This window comes from Amblyomma maculatum, chromosome 1 (assembly GCF_055883805.1).
Source record: "Amblyomma maculatum isolate TAMU_Amacu chromosome 1, ASM5588380v1, whole genome shotgun sequence".
Classification (NCBI taxonomy): Eukaryota; Metazoa; Arthropoda; class Arachnida; order Ixodida; family Ixodidae; genus Amblyomma; species Amblyomma maculatum.
Genome location: NC_139344.1, coordinates 68,849,918 through 68,864,891, shown reverse-complemented (window position 1 = coordinate 68,864,891; position 14,974 = coordinate 68,849,918). Strand labels below are relative to the sequence as shown.

The 14,974-nt window shown below is 45.3% G+C and overlaps 1 protein-coding gene across 1 annotated transcript in view; it reads right to left on the bottom strand.

Annotated features, from left to right (window-relative positions):
* The window catches only part of Cow (Proteoglycan Cow), a 37,366-nt gene extending 30,518 nt beyond the window's left edge, over positions 1-6,848 (bottom strand). Inside the window, exons 1-3 of the mRNA XM_084588292.1 lie at positions 6,348-6,848; positions 5,588-5,654; positions 5,310-5,412 (exon numbers count right to left, since the gene is read on the bottom strand). Of these exons, the coding sequence (XP_084444418.1) occupies positions 5,310-5,412; positions 5,588-5,654; positions 6,348-6,488 (311 nt within the window). The 5' untranslated portion in view covers positions 6,489-6,848. The remainder of the gene's footprint in view (positions 1-5,309; positions 5,413-5,587; positions 5,655-6,347) is intronic.
* Between the last annotated feature and the right edge of the window lie 8,126 nt (positions 6,849-14,974).

Sequence of the window (14,974 nt, the reverse complement as noted above, 5' to 3'; positions counted from 1 at the left end):
CCAAAAAAGTGGCTAGATATTACACTCTAAACAGACACAAAAACAAACCTTCTACATAATTTGTTTCAAACAAGTTGAATAGAGACCCTTAGACAATATCCACTGCATGTAACGCTTGCAGACATGCTTTTAATATGATAACATTTGGGGTACCATAAAGGTGAAAACCCCACCGGCATTGATGGTGGCATAGGCATCACAGGTGGACAGAGGGGAATAGAGGCCAGGCTGACTCAGCAAAAATGTATAAAAGAAGCAATTATGAGTAGAAACGAAACAAGAATAGAATAAGAACTGGAATAGATTGGTGTACGAAACATAATGGAATCAGAATAGGAATAGACCACCGGAAAAGATTGACACGTAAAAGAAAAACGCTATCACATTTCCTCTATATCAAACCAATTGGTTGCGTTAAATTTTACTTCAGAAAAAATAGCTTAATTTGAGCCTTTTGCATCTTGTGCACTCTCAAAGTAAAGTTGGTGTTATTGTGCCATCGAAACCCTGACAAGTGAATTCAGGGTAGTTGCATTTTGACAGAAGTCATCTAGCTTGCTGGTGTTACTCTTGGCTCGGCTAACAGCGTGAGCTTGCTTATGGTCAATCCATTACACTCGAGCAAACACAATGAAAAAAAGAACATGCGTCCACTTTTGCAATCATATGAATAGTTGATGTAACATAGTCAATATTTTTCCCTGTTTCATAAAATAAATGACAGCCCTGGAACCTAACCCAATGATTATCATAGTTTTTGTATAAGACACAGTCAAAATAAAAACTCACTTCAGTGTTCCATTAAAAGCCAGCTCATAAATGTACAAGCAGGGAAGAAATAAATATGTTTCCTCAATTAATGATGACGTTTCTAGTATTTATGCAGCCTTAATATTTCTTACAAATTTATACAACTGAAAGTTATTTCTTTCCCACAGGTGTTATCATAGAAAAGCAAATATGCATATGAAATTTTATTTTCTCGATACTTCCAGTAGGGCTGGACAACAGAGTGAAGCTGCAGATTATAAAGCCACCAAAGCTGCAGAGTTAAAACATATTGTGCAACCATCAACATATTTCATTGGATGCAAAGCTGGCACACAAGATAAGAGTATAGACAGGTTGAAAACCTCAAAGCTGGAATGCTTTCTGTGATCGGTTACACAGAACTGCAGTTACCACTACAGCAATTAAGTAGCTACAATAATGTTGCCCTTAGCTTTATGTGCTGTGTCAGTGCAAGGGCCCACCACCTTAACACAGCCAGAAAAAAATATTACTCTACAACCAGTTCATCTAAATTCCTTGTGCATTATCAGCAAGATTCACAGCTTTTGCCCATTACACTGTTTTTGCGTTCCTAAATAGTGATGTCCCATCAGCATCCCCCATTTTCACCCTCTCCATATTTACCCTTTCTTCTATTACAGGTATGTCCCTCTGGCTACTTTTCCACTCTTCCTCACATTTGACCTTGTCCCTCCCTTCTCCAAAGGTACAGATGTGAACTTTGTTTTTTATCCCGGTTTACAGTATACATGCCAATCAAGCAGCAGGCAAAAGGTGTGACAGAACACCTGAATAAGACCTGCCATTCTACATGAAAACAACATAAAAGCCAACATAACAAACTGGAAATTAACTCAAGCACAACATATTTTTTAAGGAGCCCCTCTTGTAGCAATTCCATCAGTAACAATTCCACAAAATAATTTCTTAGCATAATTTACAAATTAACATGAATCAATGTAAAAACATAACAGATGATGCATATGACATGCTCCTTTGTCACTCTATGTTTACCAATACATACAACCTATATGCACTCATTACAACTACTTTACACCTATCCTTACAATTCCTGTTATGATATTCAGACAAATTTTTTTTGCACCCTAACACAGTCCATGAACTCTAATAACCTATGTTTTACCTTATCATTATCATAATCAGCCTGACTATACCCACTGCAGGGCGAAGGCCTCTCCCATATTCCTCCAATTAACCCGGTCCTGTGCTAGCTGCATCCACTTGACCCCTGCAAACTTAACCTCACCTGCCCACCTAACTTTCTGCCGCCCCCCTGCTACGCTTTCCTTCCCTTGGAATCCAGTTCGTTACCCTAAGCGACCATCGGTTATCCTTTCTTCGAGCTACATGTCATGCCCATGCCCATTTCTCCTTCTTCATTTCCACTAGAGTGTGAGTGACTATAGTTATTACTCTAACCCACTTTGCACATTTCCTATCTCTTAACGTTATCCCAACCATTTTTCTTTCCATAGTCTTCTGCATTGTCCTCAACTTAAGTAGAACCCTCTTTGTTAGCCTCCATGTGCACCCCCATAGGTAAGTACAGGTAAGGAGCAACTGTTGTATACTTTCCTCTTGAGCGATACCGGTAAGCTGCTAGTCATAATCTGGGAGTGCTTGGCAAATGCGCTCCATCCCAATCTTATTCTCCTTGTTATTTCCTTTTCATGGTCCAGATCTGCAGTTAATACCTGTCCTAAGTAGACATATTCGTCTACTACTTCCAGTGCTTCGCTACCTAACGTAAATTGTTTGCTGTTCCTTCCCTAGGCTACTGAACATTACCTTAGTCATCTGCATATTGAGTTTCAAGCCTACCTTCCTGCTTTTCCTGTCTAGGTCATCAATCATTCTTTGCAGTTCATCCTCTGAGTTCAAGAAGCGTAGCTTGTTGGGCCAGTTGATGCATAGTTGAAGGTGAAAACCAGCGAAAAGGGGACGCGTTAACAAGGAAGGAGTGCACAAGGATGACGCTGGAACACAACTGAATTTACTACATAGAAATGACCAAACAGAGCAGGGCGCACACGTGCGTTAGCACCAACGCCACAAGGAAAAAAAATTCAAAGATAGTGCAGGAGCTGCTATCTTGCACGTGGCAAAAAGATGTGCAACGTCAAGCACAGAACTATGTTCACCAAATGTACAACCGATGTTGTTTGCTCTCTACCCCTGTCATGTGGTAAGGCCTACATTGGGCAAACTGGCCAGTGTATTAATGACCGCTAAAAACAGCACCGCACTTCACTGAAGCCGGATAACACAGCCAATCTATTGAAGCATTGCAACAGTTGTGATAGCTGTACCCCCCTCTTCAGTAATGTCAGCATTATCGGCCGTGGAAAAACACAGATGGATCGAGAGATTTTGGAAGCATTCAAAATCAAGAAGTTAGGCACTGAATGCATCAGTGACAGCTCCGTGAGGTTTTCTGCAAGGGAATATAACTTTATGAATGGAATATAGTTTTGCCACGTGCAAGATGGCAGCTCCTACACTATCTTTGAATTTTTTTCCCAAGTCATCGGTTGCTTACGTGTTGGAAATTTCGGCGTAGGCTTTCCTTTCCCAGGTGGTGCACCCCTGAAAAACCGGGCGCTTGGACGGGGGACCACCTGTACCCAATTGAATTAACTGGCTGGGTAACCAGCGGCAGCAGGGATCGAACCCACAACCTCCCACAGCAAAAGCAGGCACCCAAACGCACGTGTGCGCCCTGCTCTGTTTGGTCATTTCTATGTAGTAAATTCAGTTGTGTTCCAGCATCGTCCTTGTGCACTCCTTCCTTGTTAACGCGTTCTCATTTTGCTTACCTTCATCCTCTGAGTTACTTAGCAAGGCTATGTCATCAGCAAATCTCAGATTACTGAGGTATTCTCCATCTATCCTTATCCCTAACTGCTTCCATTCCAAGTCTCTGGATACTTCTTCTAAGCAAGCTGTGAATAGTACTGGGGAGATTGTGTCTCCTTGCCTAACACCTTTCTTTATAGGAATTTTGTTACTTTCTTTATGCAGAACTATGGTTGCTGTGCACTCCCTATATATATTTTCCAGCACTTTCACGTACAGCACGTCTACACCCCGATTTCGCAATGCCAGCATGACCGCCAAGGTTTCTACTGAGTCAAATGCTTTTTTGTAATCAATGAATGCTATGTATAAGGGCTGGTTATATTCCGAGCATTTTTCTATCACCTGGTTGACAGTATGGATATGATCAATAGTAGAATATCCTTTCCTAAAACCTGCTTGACCTTTTGTTTGGTTGTAGTCTAAAGTTGTCCTGATTCTATTAGCGATTACTTTGGCAAATACCATATACTTAACAGACAGTAAGCTGATTGGTCTGTAATTTCATTTCAATCACAAAAAGCTAAGTATTACTAAGATATCAAGCTCATCATCTAGCTTGCCAAGAAAGAACTGCACATCAGAATGGTTTATGGAGTTACTATGCCTTCTGATCACTTACATCCTACTAATGTGCCAGTAATGAACCATGCTTGACTAGCTGAACACCTTGTTTAACTTGAAGATGTTTTATGCCTGCCCATTTCACGAAAGCTACAGATTTGCACAACAAGATGCAAACCTTTTCCATACCTGTCTCACTCTGTTTCCAGTGCTCTATTAGCATAAGCAGTAATGCCTATTTGCTGCTGTGGCTCTCTCTTCAATTTATCCGTTCACACTGGTAATTAAGAAAGCCATGTGCATATGCAACAAAAAAGTAAACATGTTTATGTTTATGCTTCAGTCAACCATATTTATTTAAGCTCCTTTTATAACTTTGCATTTGTAGCTTTTCCAAATCTGGTCGGCTATAAAAATACTTACTGAACGAATCAGCAAGAATTCATTCATACTCATTCATGCATTTACTTACAGTTTAAGCACATGTGGCATAAATGCTTCTCGCCTTTCTATAACAATAAACTTTCAATCATACTTTTCGCATCTGTCACAGATAAATGCTGCACTTGTATTTTCAAAAAGATGACATTTAAACAGCATGACTGATGATACACATGCACACAAAACTAATCACCTGAAGAAACACTGGTTTATAACAAACACAGCTCAAATATATAAAAGAGGTACATATGACACCCGAGTGCAACATTTTTTTGACAATGAATGGTAACTGTTCTTGAACAGTTTACTTTTTAGCATCTGGCAAGTCAAGAACGAAAAAAACTAATGTACACTGTTATTCATGGTTTCATGTAGTCTTCCTATTTGCGTTTGTTGATATTACAGGTCATTTAATTAGCACTTTACCTGCTTTGACGAGGTCAGGGCTGTACAAGTGATAATGTGCAAATCAGTAATAAAATACTCAGAAAAGGAAATGACAGCAGGGTTCTGTGACTAACTAAGCAAAAGAGACAAGGAGGTAGGAGGTTCCAAAAACCACAAAACCCCATACGAATATGCAAGGAAAGTGTACATGTGATGCAAATGCAATGCAGAATTGAAAAAAATCTTACTTCATCTTTTTCACCTTCTTTGCACTGACACAGATTGCTGTGTTTTCATCTTGAATCAAGCACTCCTGGGTCGGCTTGCACTGGACTGTACGGCAAAGGTCGGCTGTGGATATTAAGAGGAGTTAACATATTATAGCAACAGGAAGACGAATATCCAGGGGTAGTCAAAAAGTTTAGTTTAAAGTCTGCACGTGGTCTTCTACAATTACAACAACTTTAAACAGAGTTCTTTTCGTCTATCTTCGATCGCGCGCCTACCTCGGTGAAGTGATACTCACCATCGGCGAAGGACCAAGCATTATACGTCGCCTTCAGATCTTTCATGGAATCCTTTTGTGTTGAAGACTGCAGGGAAAAAGCAATAACGAGCAGATTAATGATAGCTCCTATCTCCTTTAGAACATACATTCCGTGAAGCGGAACGTTCGATCGTGACCTCGTCCGCACCTGACACACCCCACATAAACGCTCCCGGCGAACAGAGCGCTGTTTCTAAGCGCCTCGCATTGCGCAGCGAATCGCGTCAAAACAGACATTCGCTTTGATATGAACAGTCGCACTGGCTGTGGGAGGACACAGTTCACCTACTAAACCTTGAGGACCAGGCAAAACTACGGGAAAGACACACGCAGTTTCCTTCGACTATCCGCAATTACAATTATTAACGGATGCAGTTTACTTGGCTCGTACGCAATTAACAAACCCCATTAAAGACATAGCACTTTGCTTCGCCTTGACTTACCGCAAGTAGGTAATACAGGAGCGCAAATACCACCGATAACAAACGAGCGTTTGTTATCGGTGGCGTTAAACGCAGCTCTCGCGCAACGGAGACAAGCAGGATTTCTCCGTCACGCTACGGGAGTATAATAATCATCAGTATAACCTAAACTTATCCTCAGAATTCTGTTTCCACTGAAATGGAGGACTAATGGCGCGATCGAAGTACAAAATCAGCTTGGATGAAATAAATAAAAATAAAACTGGATCGCGAAAATGAAGCGCAGGAGCAGGCAAGCGCGGCTCTGCATTGCTTACCTCATCTCGAGAGTGCTCTTCGAACTCGAAGTCCCACTCCTCCGAGTCTTTAGATTTGTCCTTGATCGTAGCTGAATACGCTGTGCAAAGAAGGGACGCCAAAACAACTATCCAGAGCCACGCCTTCCTGTCAGTATACATCGCTCCTTCCCAGCGCCGATCGGCTGCAAGTTTAGGCCTAGAGCTTTCGCAACCTCACCAACACCGGATCAAAGCGGCGGATGCGACGGGCTCAGCTGAACGCACCGACTCGCTACCCTTCACATAGGTGCTTGTCGTCGCGGTTCTGGGAATCTCGCTGTCGCCTCAACTACGCGCAATAGTTTGGACTGGTCGGTGGCACGCACCGGTTCAAGCGAGAAAAAAAGGCTGCGAAAGAAGAGAAAAACGGGCTCAGATTCGGCGGAGGAGAACCCCTTTTTCCGCGCACAGCGACGGCACTTCTACGATGCTGGCCAGCCTCGACCGCTGCGTCGGCTCCGCTGGCTCGCATGTAGTTATCGGACTCCGTGCCAGAGGGCTCTGGAGTGGTGCGCGCCGGCTCCATCGATTCGGACGTCGGCCGTCGGCCGTGCCTGTTATCGCTAACAAGCGATCAGGTAGGCCCGCCACATAATACCGCACGGACGATCGCGCGTACTAAGCGCGCTCCTTCAAGTGCACTTCGAGCCTCATTCTTTAGCATCGGAGTTTTAGTTTTCTTCACAAACCGCGGGCACGTGCTCGCGCTCCGCTGGAAGTGAAATGAACAGCTCGATTGGTACTCCCTTGTTAAAATGGTGGGCCTGCGTGTACACTCCACTATATGCGTGAACTCCTTGCTGCGACACTCAAAGGAAGTAGGAAATTAAATGAGAAATATTAAAGATAATAGTCTGAGCTAACGTCAAGGTAGTGCAAAATGAGAAAGTCACGCTCGATTTCAAACTGATATTCGAAACAATGCAAACGCCAAGAAAGATTAGCTTGCAATCCGCTTTCAGCTGGAAAACGTCTCACTTTCGATCCTCATTGAACTCGATCTACATTCAATTAAATCAATGCAGATCGAGGTTGTCACACGGCAACTTTCAAGTGAAATCGAGCTCGAGCCTGCTTGACTTCAAGCCGTTTTCTCAATCGCTCTTGATATTTCAAGCACGCTTGAAAGCAGTAGTCGACACCGATCGTCACCAGCAAGCTTTAAAATTTGAAAACAAATTAATGCTACCGAACGGCAAATAATAACATATAAATGTATTAAAAGGCATGATAAACTTTTTTAAAACATTGTGAGAACATTCGTAGAACACTAAGCTTGTTTATATTGAGCTAATTTTGTAATCGCAACAGAATATGATCCACCGCTTGCAAAAATGGCATCCTCTTCGACAACGTCGGCGCGGAAACTGTGGAGCGAAAGAGAAACCAAGGGAGAAACTGCAGCACTCATCGACTACAGGGAAGATAGATTAGGTGACCTGAGGCGCCAAAAGCGAAATGCTGCTGTGTACGCTGAAATCGCGCAATCATTACCCCAATCTCGCGTTTCTTTTTGAGACTCACGACAGACCACCGTGCTTTGGCTGTCTGAAGAACATTTTGCGTCACCTAGCACACGCGAAAGAAATTTCTCAATGCTCATTGAAAACGCCCGTGTAGCACCGTATGCTTCAATCCTTCTTGAAAGCCTCAATGCAGATCGAGTTCAATGAGGATCGGAAGTGTTCGTGTGACAGAGGTATTACACAGGTGTTTTCAACGAGCATTGAGAAATTTTTCTCATGTGCGCTACGAGAGTGTCGACGACCGCTTTTGAGTGTGCTTGGAATCTCAAGATCGATTGAGGAAGCAGCTTGAAGTCAAGCAGGCTCGAGCTCGATTGCACTTGAAAGTTACCGTGTGACAACCTCGACCTGCATTGAGTTGAATGCAGATAGAGTTCAATGAGGATTGAAACTGTCCTTGTGACAGGGGTATTATCCCGGGGCGGTATTACAGAACTACGTTCAGTTGGCGTTCAGTTACGAGCGCTCTGTGATTGGTTGGAAGCACTTCCGCTCAAAGCCTCTTAAGGTGCCGTGACGTAAAAGAGCAACTGAACGCAGTTTTGTAATACCGCCCCCGGGAGAAATTAGCCCATTGCGCTTTTAGTTTTAGCCATTGTAAAGAAACCTATAAGCGTGAGCTCCAACAGGACACCTTAATTTCGCCAAAAAAAAAAAGCGTCTAGAAATAAGCTACAGCAAAACCTTTTTCTCTACTAATGGACGCAGTTTGCGATGCAATTAATATAAGACTCACTTCATACCCGCGGAATCAGCAAAAGTGGTGTCGCAACACATCTAGCTGGCCATACGTATAACTGCACTATAACTCTGCTAGACGCTACAGCGTCAAATGTTATATTCAGCACAAATAAAAATAATATGTCAAATCCAAACGAAACGGCAGGAGTAAAGAGAGCCCGAGAGCGAAATTTGCGGGAGCTGGATATTGTCGCTGTGCCCTTAGTGAAGGCCAGGCGTAAATATAAATTGGTTTACAGGAAAGGAAAGGCGCACTATCCGTCCCACTTATCGTTGAGTACCTGAACCGCGCCATGAGGGAAATGAGGAAGGTGGGAGTGAAAGAAGAAAGAAATAGATTCTGGTTTGGTTTATGGGATTTAACGCCTCAATTAAAGTGACTCTGGCTATGAAAGACGCCCTAGTGGAGAGTTCCGGAAATTTCAACCATATGGGGATATTTAACGTTCGCTGACATAGCACAGCACACGTGCGGGCATCTTGCTTTTCTCCGCCATCGGAAAGCGGTCGCCGCCACCGGATTTGATCCTGCATCCTTGGGCACAGCGCCGGATTAAGTGGGGGCTAAGTAGACTGTTGCCCAGGGCATCGTCGCCGAGGGTAGGAGGGGACCCATTTATTCTAACCTGATCCACGTGTTGGACCACAAATAAGGAAACTTTGAGTAACTGGTATACAGAAAAAAAAAAAAAAAAAAAAAACAGAACGAAGAGACGGGGTCTTCGCCTAATCTGACTTTGTTTAGCTATTGGGAGACCGTCGAGCTGCAAAAACAAGAATTCTCCGCCGCTCTGGGAGGTCCTTTTCTTGCGAGGTGATCTGAACTTTGTTAGGGTTAAAGAAGAATTTTTAATGGGCCCCTGTCAATCCCTCCGTCCGGCAGGTGTAGACAATATCTAAAAAATGTAACTGGAACAATAGATGAGATAAGGAGGAAAATATTTTTCCACCGCAACCATATCACTATCGCTCTACGTCTCTAGAAAAGTTTCCTTTTTTTTTCTCCCGCTTTAGAGGAGGAAAATAGGCCATACCAGAGTGAGCCTCAGACCAGTGCCTTAAATGGCCACTGTCCAGAGAAGAACTTTTTAGCAAAGGAGCCCAGTGTTTCGATCAGGTACCAGAGATAGTCTGCAAAATGCTACAGCGATACCCGCGCCGCAAAGCAGCCAAAATACAAATCAAAGCTCTCTCAACTTCCCCGTCGGGAAACCAGCTGCCTCCTTTCTCTGCGAGCCGCAATGATGATGTCATAGTCGAAAACGACATCCATTGGTCCGTCTTGCTGTCGGAGGGTGAAGGATGGGTGTCAGCGAGCGGTAGCTGCGCGCTTTTCCCACGCCACGGCCGGACTGAATCCAGTGACGCGCGCTCCCTCGCCCGTTTTTTTTTTTCTTTTTTTTTTTTTTCGCATATGCGCAGTGCCACACCCCACCTCCCGCCAAACGCGGAGGAGGAAGAGGAATTTGTGTTGCGGAGGCTAGACGACCAGGCAGGAGAGTGAAAAACCTTTGCGAAGAAGCGGGTGGAGAGAAACAGGACAGAATCGGGTGATTGCGGTGGCTGTAACTGCGTTATTAGTTAACCTTTTCAAAAACATTTTGCGGCCTTGCGTTCCGGGGCGAAGTCTCACAGTCACCGGGGAAGAAAATATTTTCGACCGGAGGGTGGACAGTGGGCCTTTAAGGCCCACTGACCGCCAGAACCGGTTTCCCGGGGGCCCCTCGGTGGTGGGGGGCTTTTTAACCGCTGGCACAAAAGCTCCCCCAAGAGGAGGGGTGTCCGCTGCCTTTTTCGCTTGGCTGGCCACTTCGCGGGTCGCGCGCTGCGGGAAGCGCATGATTGTACTAGTAGAGTCCCTAGAAGTATATTGCTAGTCTGCCGTCCGAGCGGGGTTCCCTATGGAACCGGTTGGCCGCTTCCCGGATGAAAGCGCAGGGGGCGCTGTACGCATTCGGAGCGTGGTTGGCGTGGTCGCGTTGTGTACGTGGTGCTGTGGCGGTTGTGCCGTACTGCGAATCTGCGCCGCGCTGATCCGTTGGTGCCGTGACAAGGCTCGTGCACCACGTGCACTTTTTTTCGCTCGCGAGCCGGAATGCGCGCAAATTAGCTAGCATGTGTGCAAGTGTGCCTTTTTTATGGATATGTGATCGCGTCATGTCCAGAAAACGGGGTAAGCGTGATAGCACGTGTTTCTTGCCCGGGTGCAAGACCGGGTAGCGCTCGTGCAAGGTGAAATGTTCTCTCTTCAGGACACCGAAAGACGCAGGGAAGAGGCAAGAGTGGGAGCGCAACATCAAGCGCGGCTGCAAAGGCAATAACATTGTTTATTGTCTCAGCTAGAGCATAAAGGAATATGCAAAACGAAAATTAAAAGGCGTAATAAATGAAAGAAAATAGACTGGCTGTGTTCTAATAAAATTCAAGAGAGAACGATGATAAGGCCCTTGCGTGCAAGCAATGTACGAAGATGGGTTGCTCGGTGAAAGGCCCGCTGCCGCCAGGTGCCGATATTGTCGGCTTCAGTGGCGGGCAAACCCACAAGTGGTGAATATCTTCCTCATTATTTTGTTAGTTGCAGACAGGAAATCCTGGACGTTGATATAAATATCGGTATATATAAATATCGGATGATCCGGATCGGGGTTGCCCTCACATTACTGTAACACGAAGCTAGTGTCGACGTTTGTGAGCGACACTTCAAACCCTGCTTTATTGAGCGGAGTTTTAAGACAGGTAAAGGTAATTGAGATTCCACGGGATGTTATACGCAACTCACGAAGGATGCCATCTCAACGCTGTTTCTTGACACTCCAAAATACTTGTTGAAACCCCTGCCTCTCAAGAGAAAGGAGCGCAACTTGTACGAGCAAAAACAGTCAGCAGGGAGACCTGCAGAGAAAGAAAAAAAGTGCACTGATCCTGAAGCATCAGTGGAGCCAGTTGAAGAATACAGCGGTGGTGGATCGTGTGACGTGAGCCTGCTCCAGGAATGCAGAAAGCTGCATGCCACCGCCACTGGGGACAAATGTCGATCTTTCTGATGTTGAACAATGAACATTCGCATAGTGCCACTCAAGCGAGGACGAATCTCCGGAGGCAATTGCCATCGGCGAGTTCTGTTCCATCGCAGTGGTGATCGAAGCTGCCATGAATGCTGCTATGTGCATTCGAGGAAACAAAGTCAAGGAGATAGCTGTAAAGTCGACAGAAGAGGTAATTAATCTTATTCAGGACATTTCGAAACTCAGCTTGTGTCCTGGCAGCGGATTGAAGCCTAGCTATTACCAAGACCTTTCCCACCTAGAATGGGCGTTGCTTAATTTGCGACGAACTGTACCATTATATCTGATGCAACGTGCATATATAGCCTGCAAATACTTGCGAAAGTTAACTCAGAACACCCTGTCAAGAAGAAGAAAAAATTAAGAAACAGACTTCTATGTCTCGAGCAGTTTGTCGTACGAAGGACAAGGTGGCAAAGCTGGTAAAAGCTCTCGGTGAAAAGAAAAATGAAAATGAACACCTTCAAGGACAGAGTTTGAAAGAAGTGTTAGTGCCCTTCCTCTCAACTAACAGCTGGCTGTTAAAATATGTTTTAGAGGTTGCAAAACGGAAGTCAACAAAAGTGATGGCATACTCTGATGAGTGGCTACTAGGCTTCCTAAGTACCAAAGAATGCCTATCATCAGTTTGCCTGAAGCTCGGTGCGATTTCAAGGGCTCGTGTTCCCATCTTGCGTGCTTTAATTGTGCATGCATCCGAAAGTTTCTAGTTCTACCTACGTGTTATAACTTAGCTAAACGTCCGAAGAAGTTAAGATGAAACTATAGCGTGGATGAAAACGCCGGCGACAGCGCTCCGTTGCTCGCACACATGGTCCTTGGAGCCTAGAATGTGCGTCTAGTATAGTTCTCCATGCAAGCGCAATTGTTTGCACAACATCCTCAGAAGTCTTCATTACAATACGGCACGGCGGTAGCTTCAGCAGGATAATAGGGTATAAAAAGCAGCTTCGTTTCTACATCGGCTCAGGGGCATGCGCGCAAAACTTCGCTCACGAAAAACAAAAGTCGCATCCGTGGTTATGCCAACAACTCGGCTGCGAATTCAATATTACGACTAAACTGAAATCAAAGACTAAAGAGCGGCATCGCATGCACAAGGCACCTGACAATGAGCATGCAGCGAATGCATTTGATTTCGAAGCGCACGGGCGCGCGCGTCGTCTGCTCCGTCAGCAGTGGCGCACTCCGGTTCACCGCAGCGCCACCACGGCGATCATTCAGCGGCAGCCCCCGCCGCGGCCGGCGGACGACAGACTAGCAATATTTCTAGGGACTCTAGTACTAGTTGACATTCGGTGGTTACTGGTGGTAGCAGAGTTGCCTGACCGGGCCGAAGGCGCGACCAGCACCTTCGTCAACTTTGACTACTATATTTTATTCGCTCGCAGTGAAACAAGAAAAACAGCCAGATATGAAATGCTGCAGGTGACACTCAGGGGACAAGAGGAGGACACAGGTTGTGTCCTCCTCTTGTCCCGTCCGTCTTTGCGCTGTAATAATGAATGTATGTAACCAACTCGCCCAAAATGTTGTATTATGACACTCTAGTGGCTAGCTGCCTGTGGCGCTCTTGCTTGCGCGATAAGTTGGGAGCCAGCGACTTCTAAGCAGTGTTGCAAATTCATTCCCTTTTTGTCCGAAAACCTGCGGCGAAGAAAGGTCGACGAACGACGCGCTGGAATGCGGGAGCGACATTATGACGAAGGCTGCACAGTGATATAGAGAGGGCCTGAGATGGCCAGGATGACAGGAAACCCGACGGTGGGGCAGAGGATCGATAAATGCTTGGGGAGGCCGAGAAGACACTGAAAGAATTTCCTACCCAAGAAATAATAGTCTTTTGTCAAAGTATTCGGTCCTCTTCGAATGTCATTTTGGCTTGATGAAACAGCATTACTCCGACAAAATAGTTTTAAAAAATGCATTGTGTCAAACAGATGTCCCTTGCAATGTACTGATTTTTCGAAAGTGTTTCAATTGTTCAACCATAGTCTTTTTTTAATGCAGAAACTTGGCTGCTTTGGTGTCACAGGCGTTAGGCTATCATTACGCTCGCACGTGATGCATCGCTAAGACATCGAAGCGCGGACCAGGACTTTAGCGCCTGTCCGGTGAAGACACACTGACATGTCTGACATGCCGTATGGATGCATTTTAAGCCCTCCCGTTTCTTTTGTATATTGATGATTTATATTTCGAACTCTTTCTAGTGCGTTTCGTAGCGCTTGCTGACAATCTTACTGCGCTCATAGCAAGTGACGCAGTAAAAAGAAATGTTACATCAGGATCAGCTTTTGGAATGCTTGAGTCAGGGGCCGGAAAATAAATTGACAAAAGTTATTACAAAGAAAACAAGAGCTGTACTATCCTTAACTCAAAATATATAGCTATTTGTAATAACCTAACACCAGATTGATCCTGGGAAACAACTGGATAGGCATATATCCAACAGGGTGTCGTATTCTATGAAAATGTGGATGTGTGTGGCACTCAGTTTATGTTGTGACTCTGGTGCTTACCATGTTTTTACGCCCTTATTTTTCTGTTGAACATGGCAATCATGCAAAATTGGGTGCTAAATTCCCAGACAACTTCATTGTATTCCCGTCTCCCCCTTCCTCATTCATTATCCGGCGCGACTACGCTATCGCAAGGCCGACTGATTAAACCCGGCTGTTACGACGCTCGACTACTGTTCCCAAGGACGCGGGATCGAATCCCGGCCTCGGCGGCAGCTTTTCGATGGAGGCGAAAAGCAAGGCGTCCGTGTGCTGTGCGGTGTCAGTGCACGTTAAAGAACCCCAGGTGGTCGAAATTTCCGGAGTCCTCCACTACGGCGTCTCTCATAGCCTGAGTTGCTTTGGGACGTTAAACCCCACAAACCAACCAACCATTAAACCCGGCTGCTACGAAGCGGCGAGGGCAGGCAGCGCAGACGCGCTCTTCTCGGCGAGCGCCGAGCTTCTGTCGTCTGGAAACAGTGACACCCCTCTCGTACTCCGCCGCCCGTGTGAATGCGGGAGCAAGGGAGGGGGCTCCGCCGGCCGGCGGTGCCCCCGCACTCCCTCCTCGAAAAGCTCCCCCGTGTGATTGTCAACTCTTGATCTGTCGTACAACTCATTACAATATATTCTAAATTTCATCAATCAGCACAAATATAAAAAAAAAATGTAGCTCTCATAATGGGCGTAGAACCGGCGCGACGATGGGAGTGCCGCTCACGCATTTTTTTGCTGCTCGTGCAGGTTATCACCAATGTGGCTACGAAACA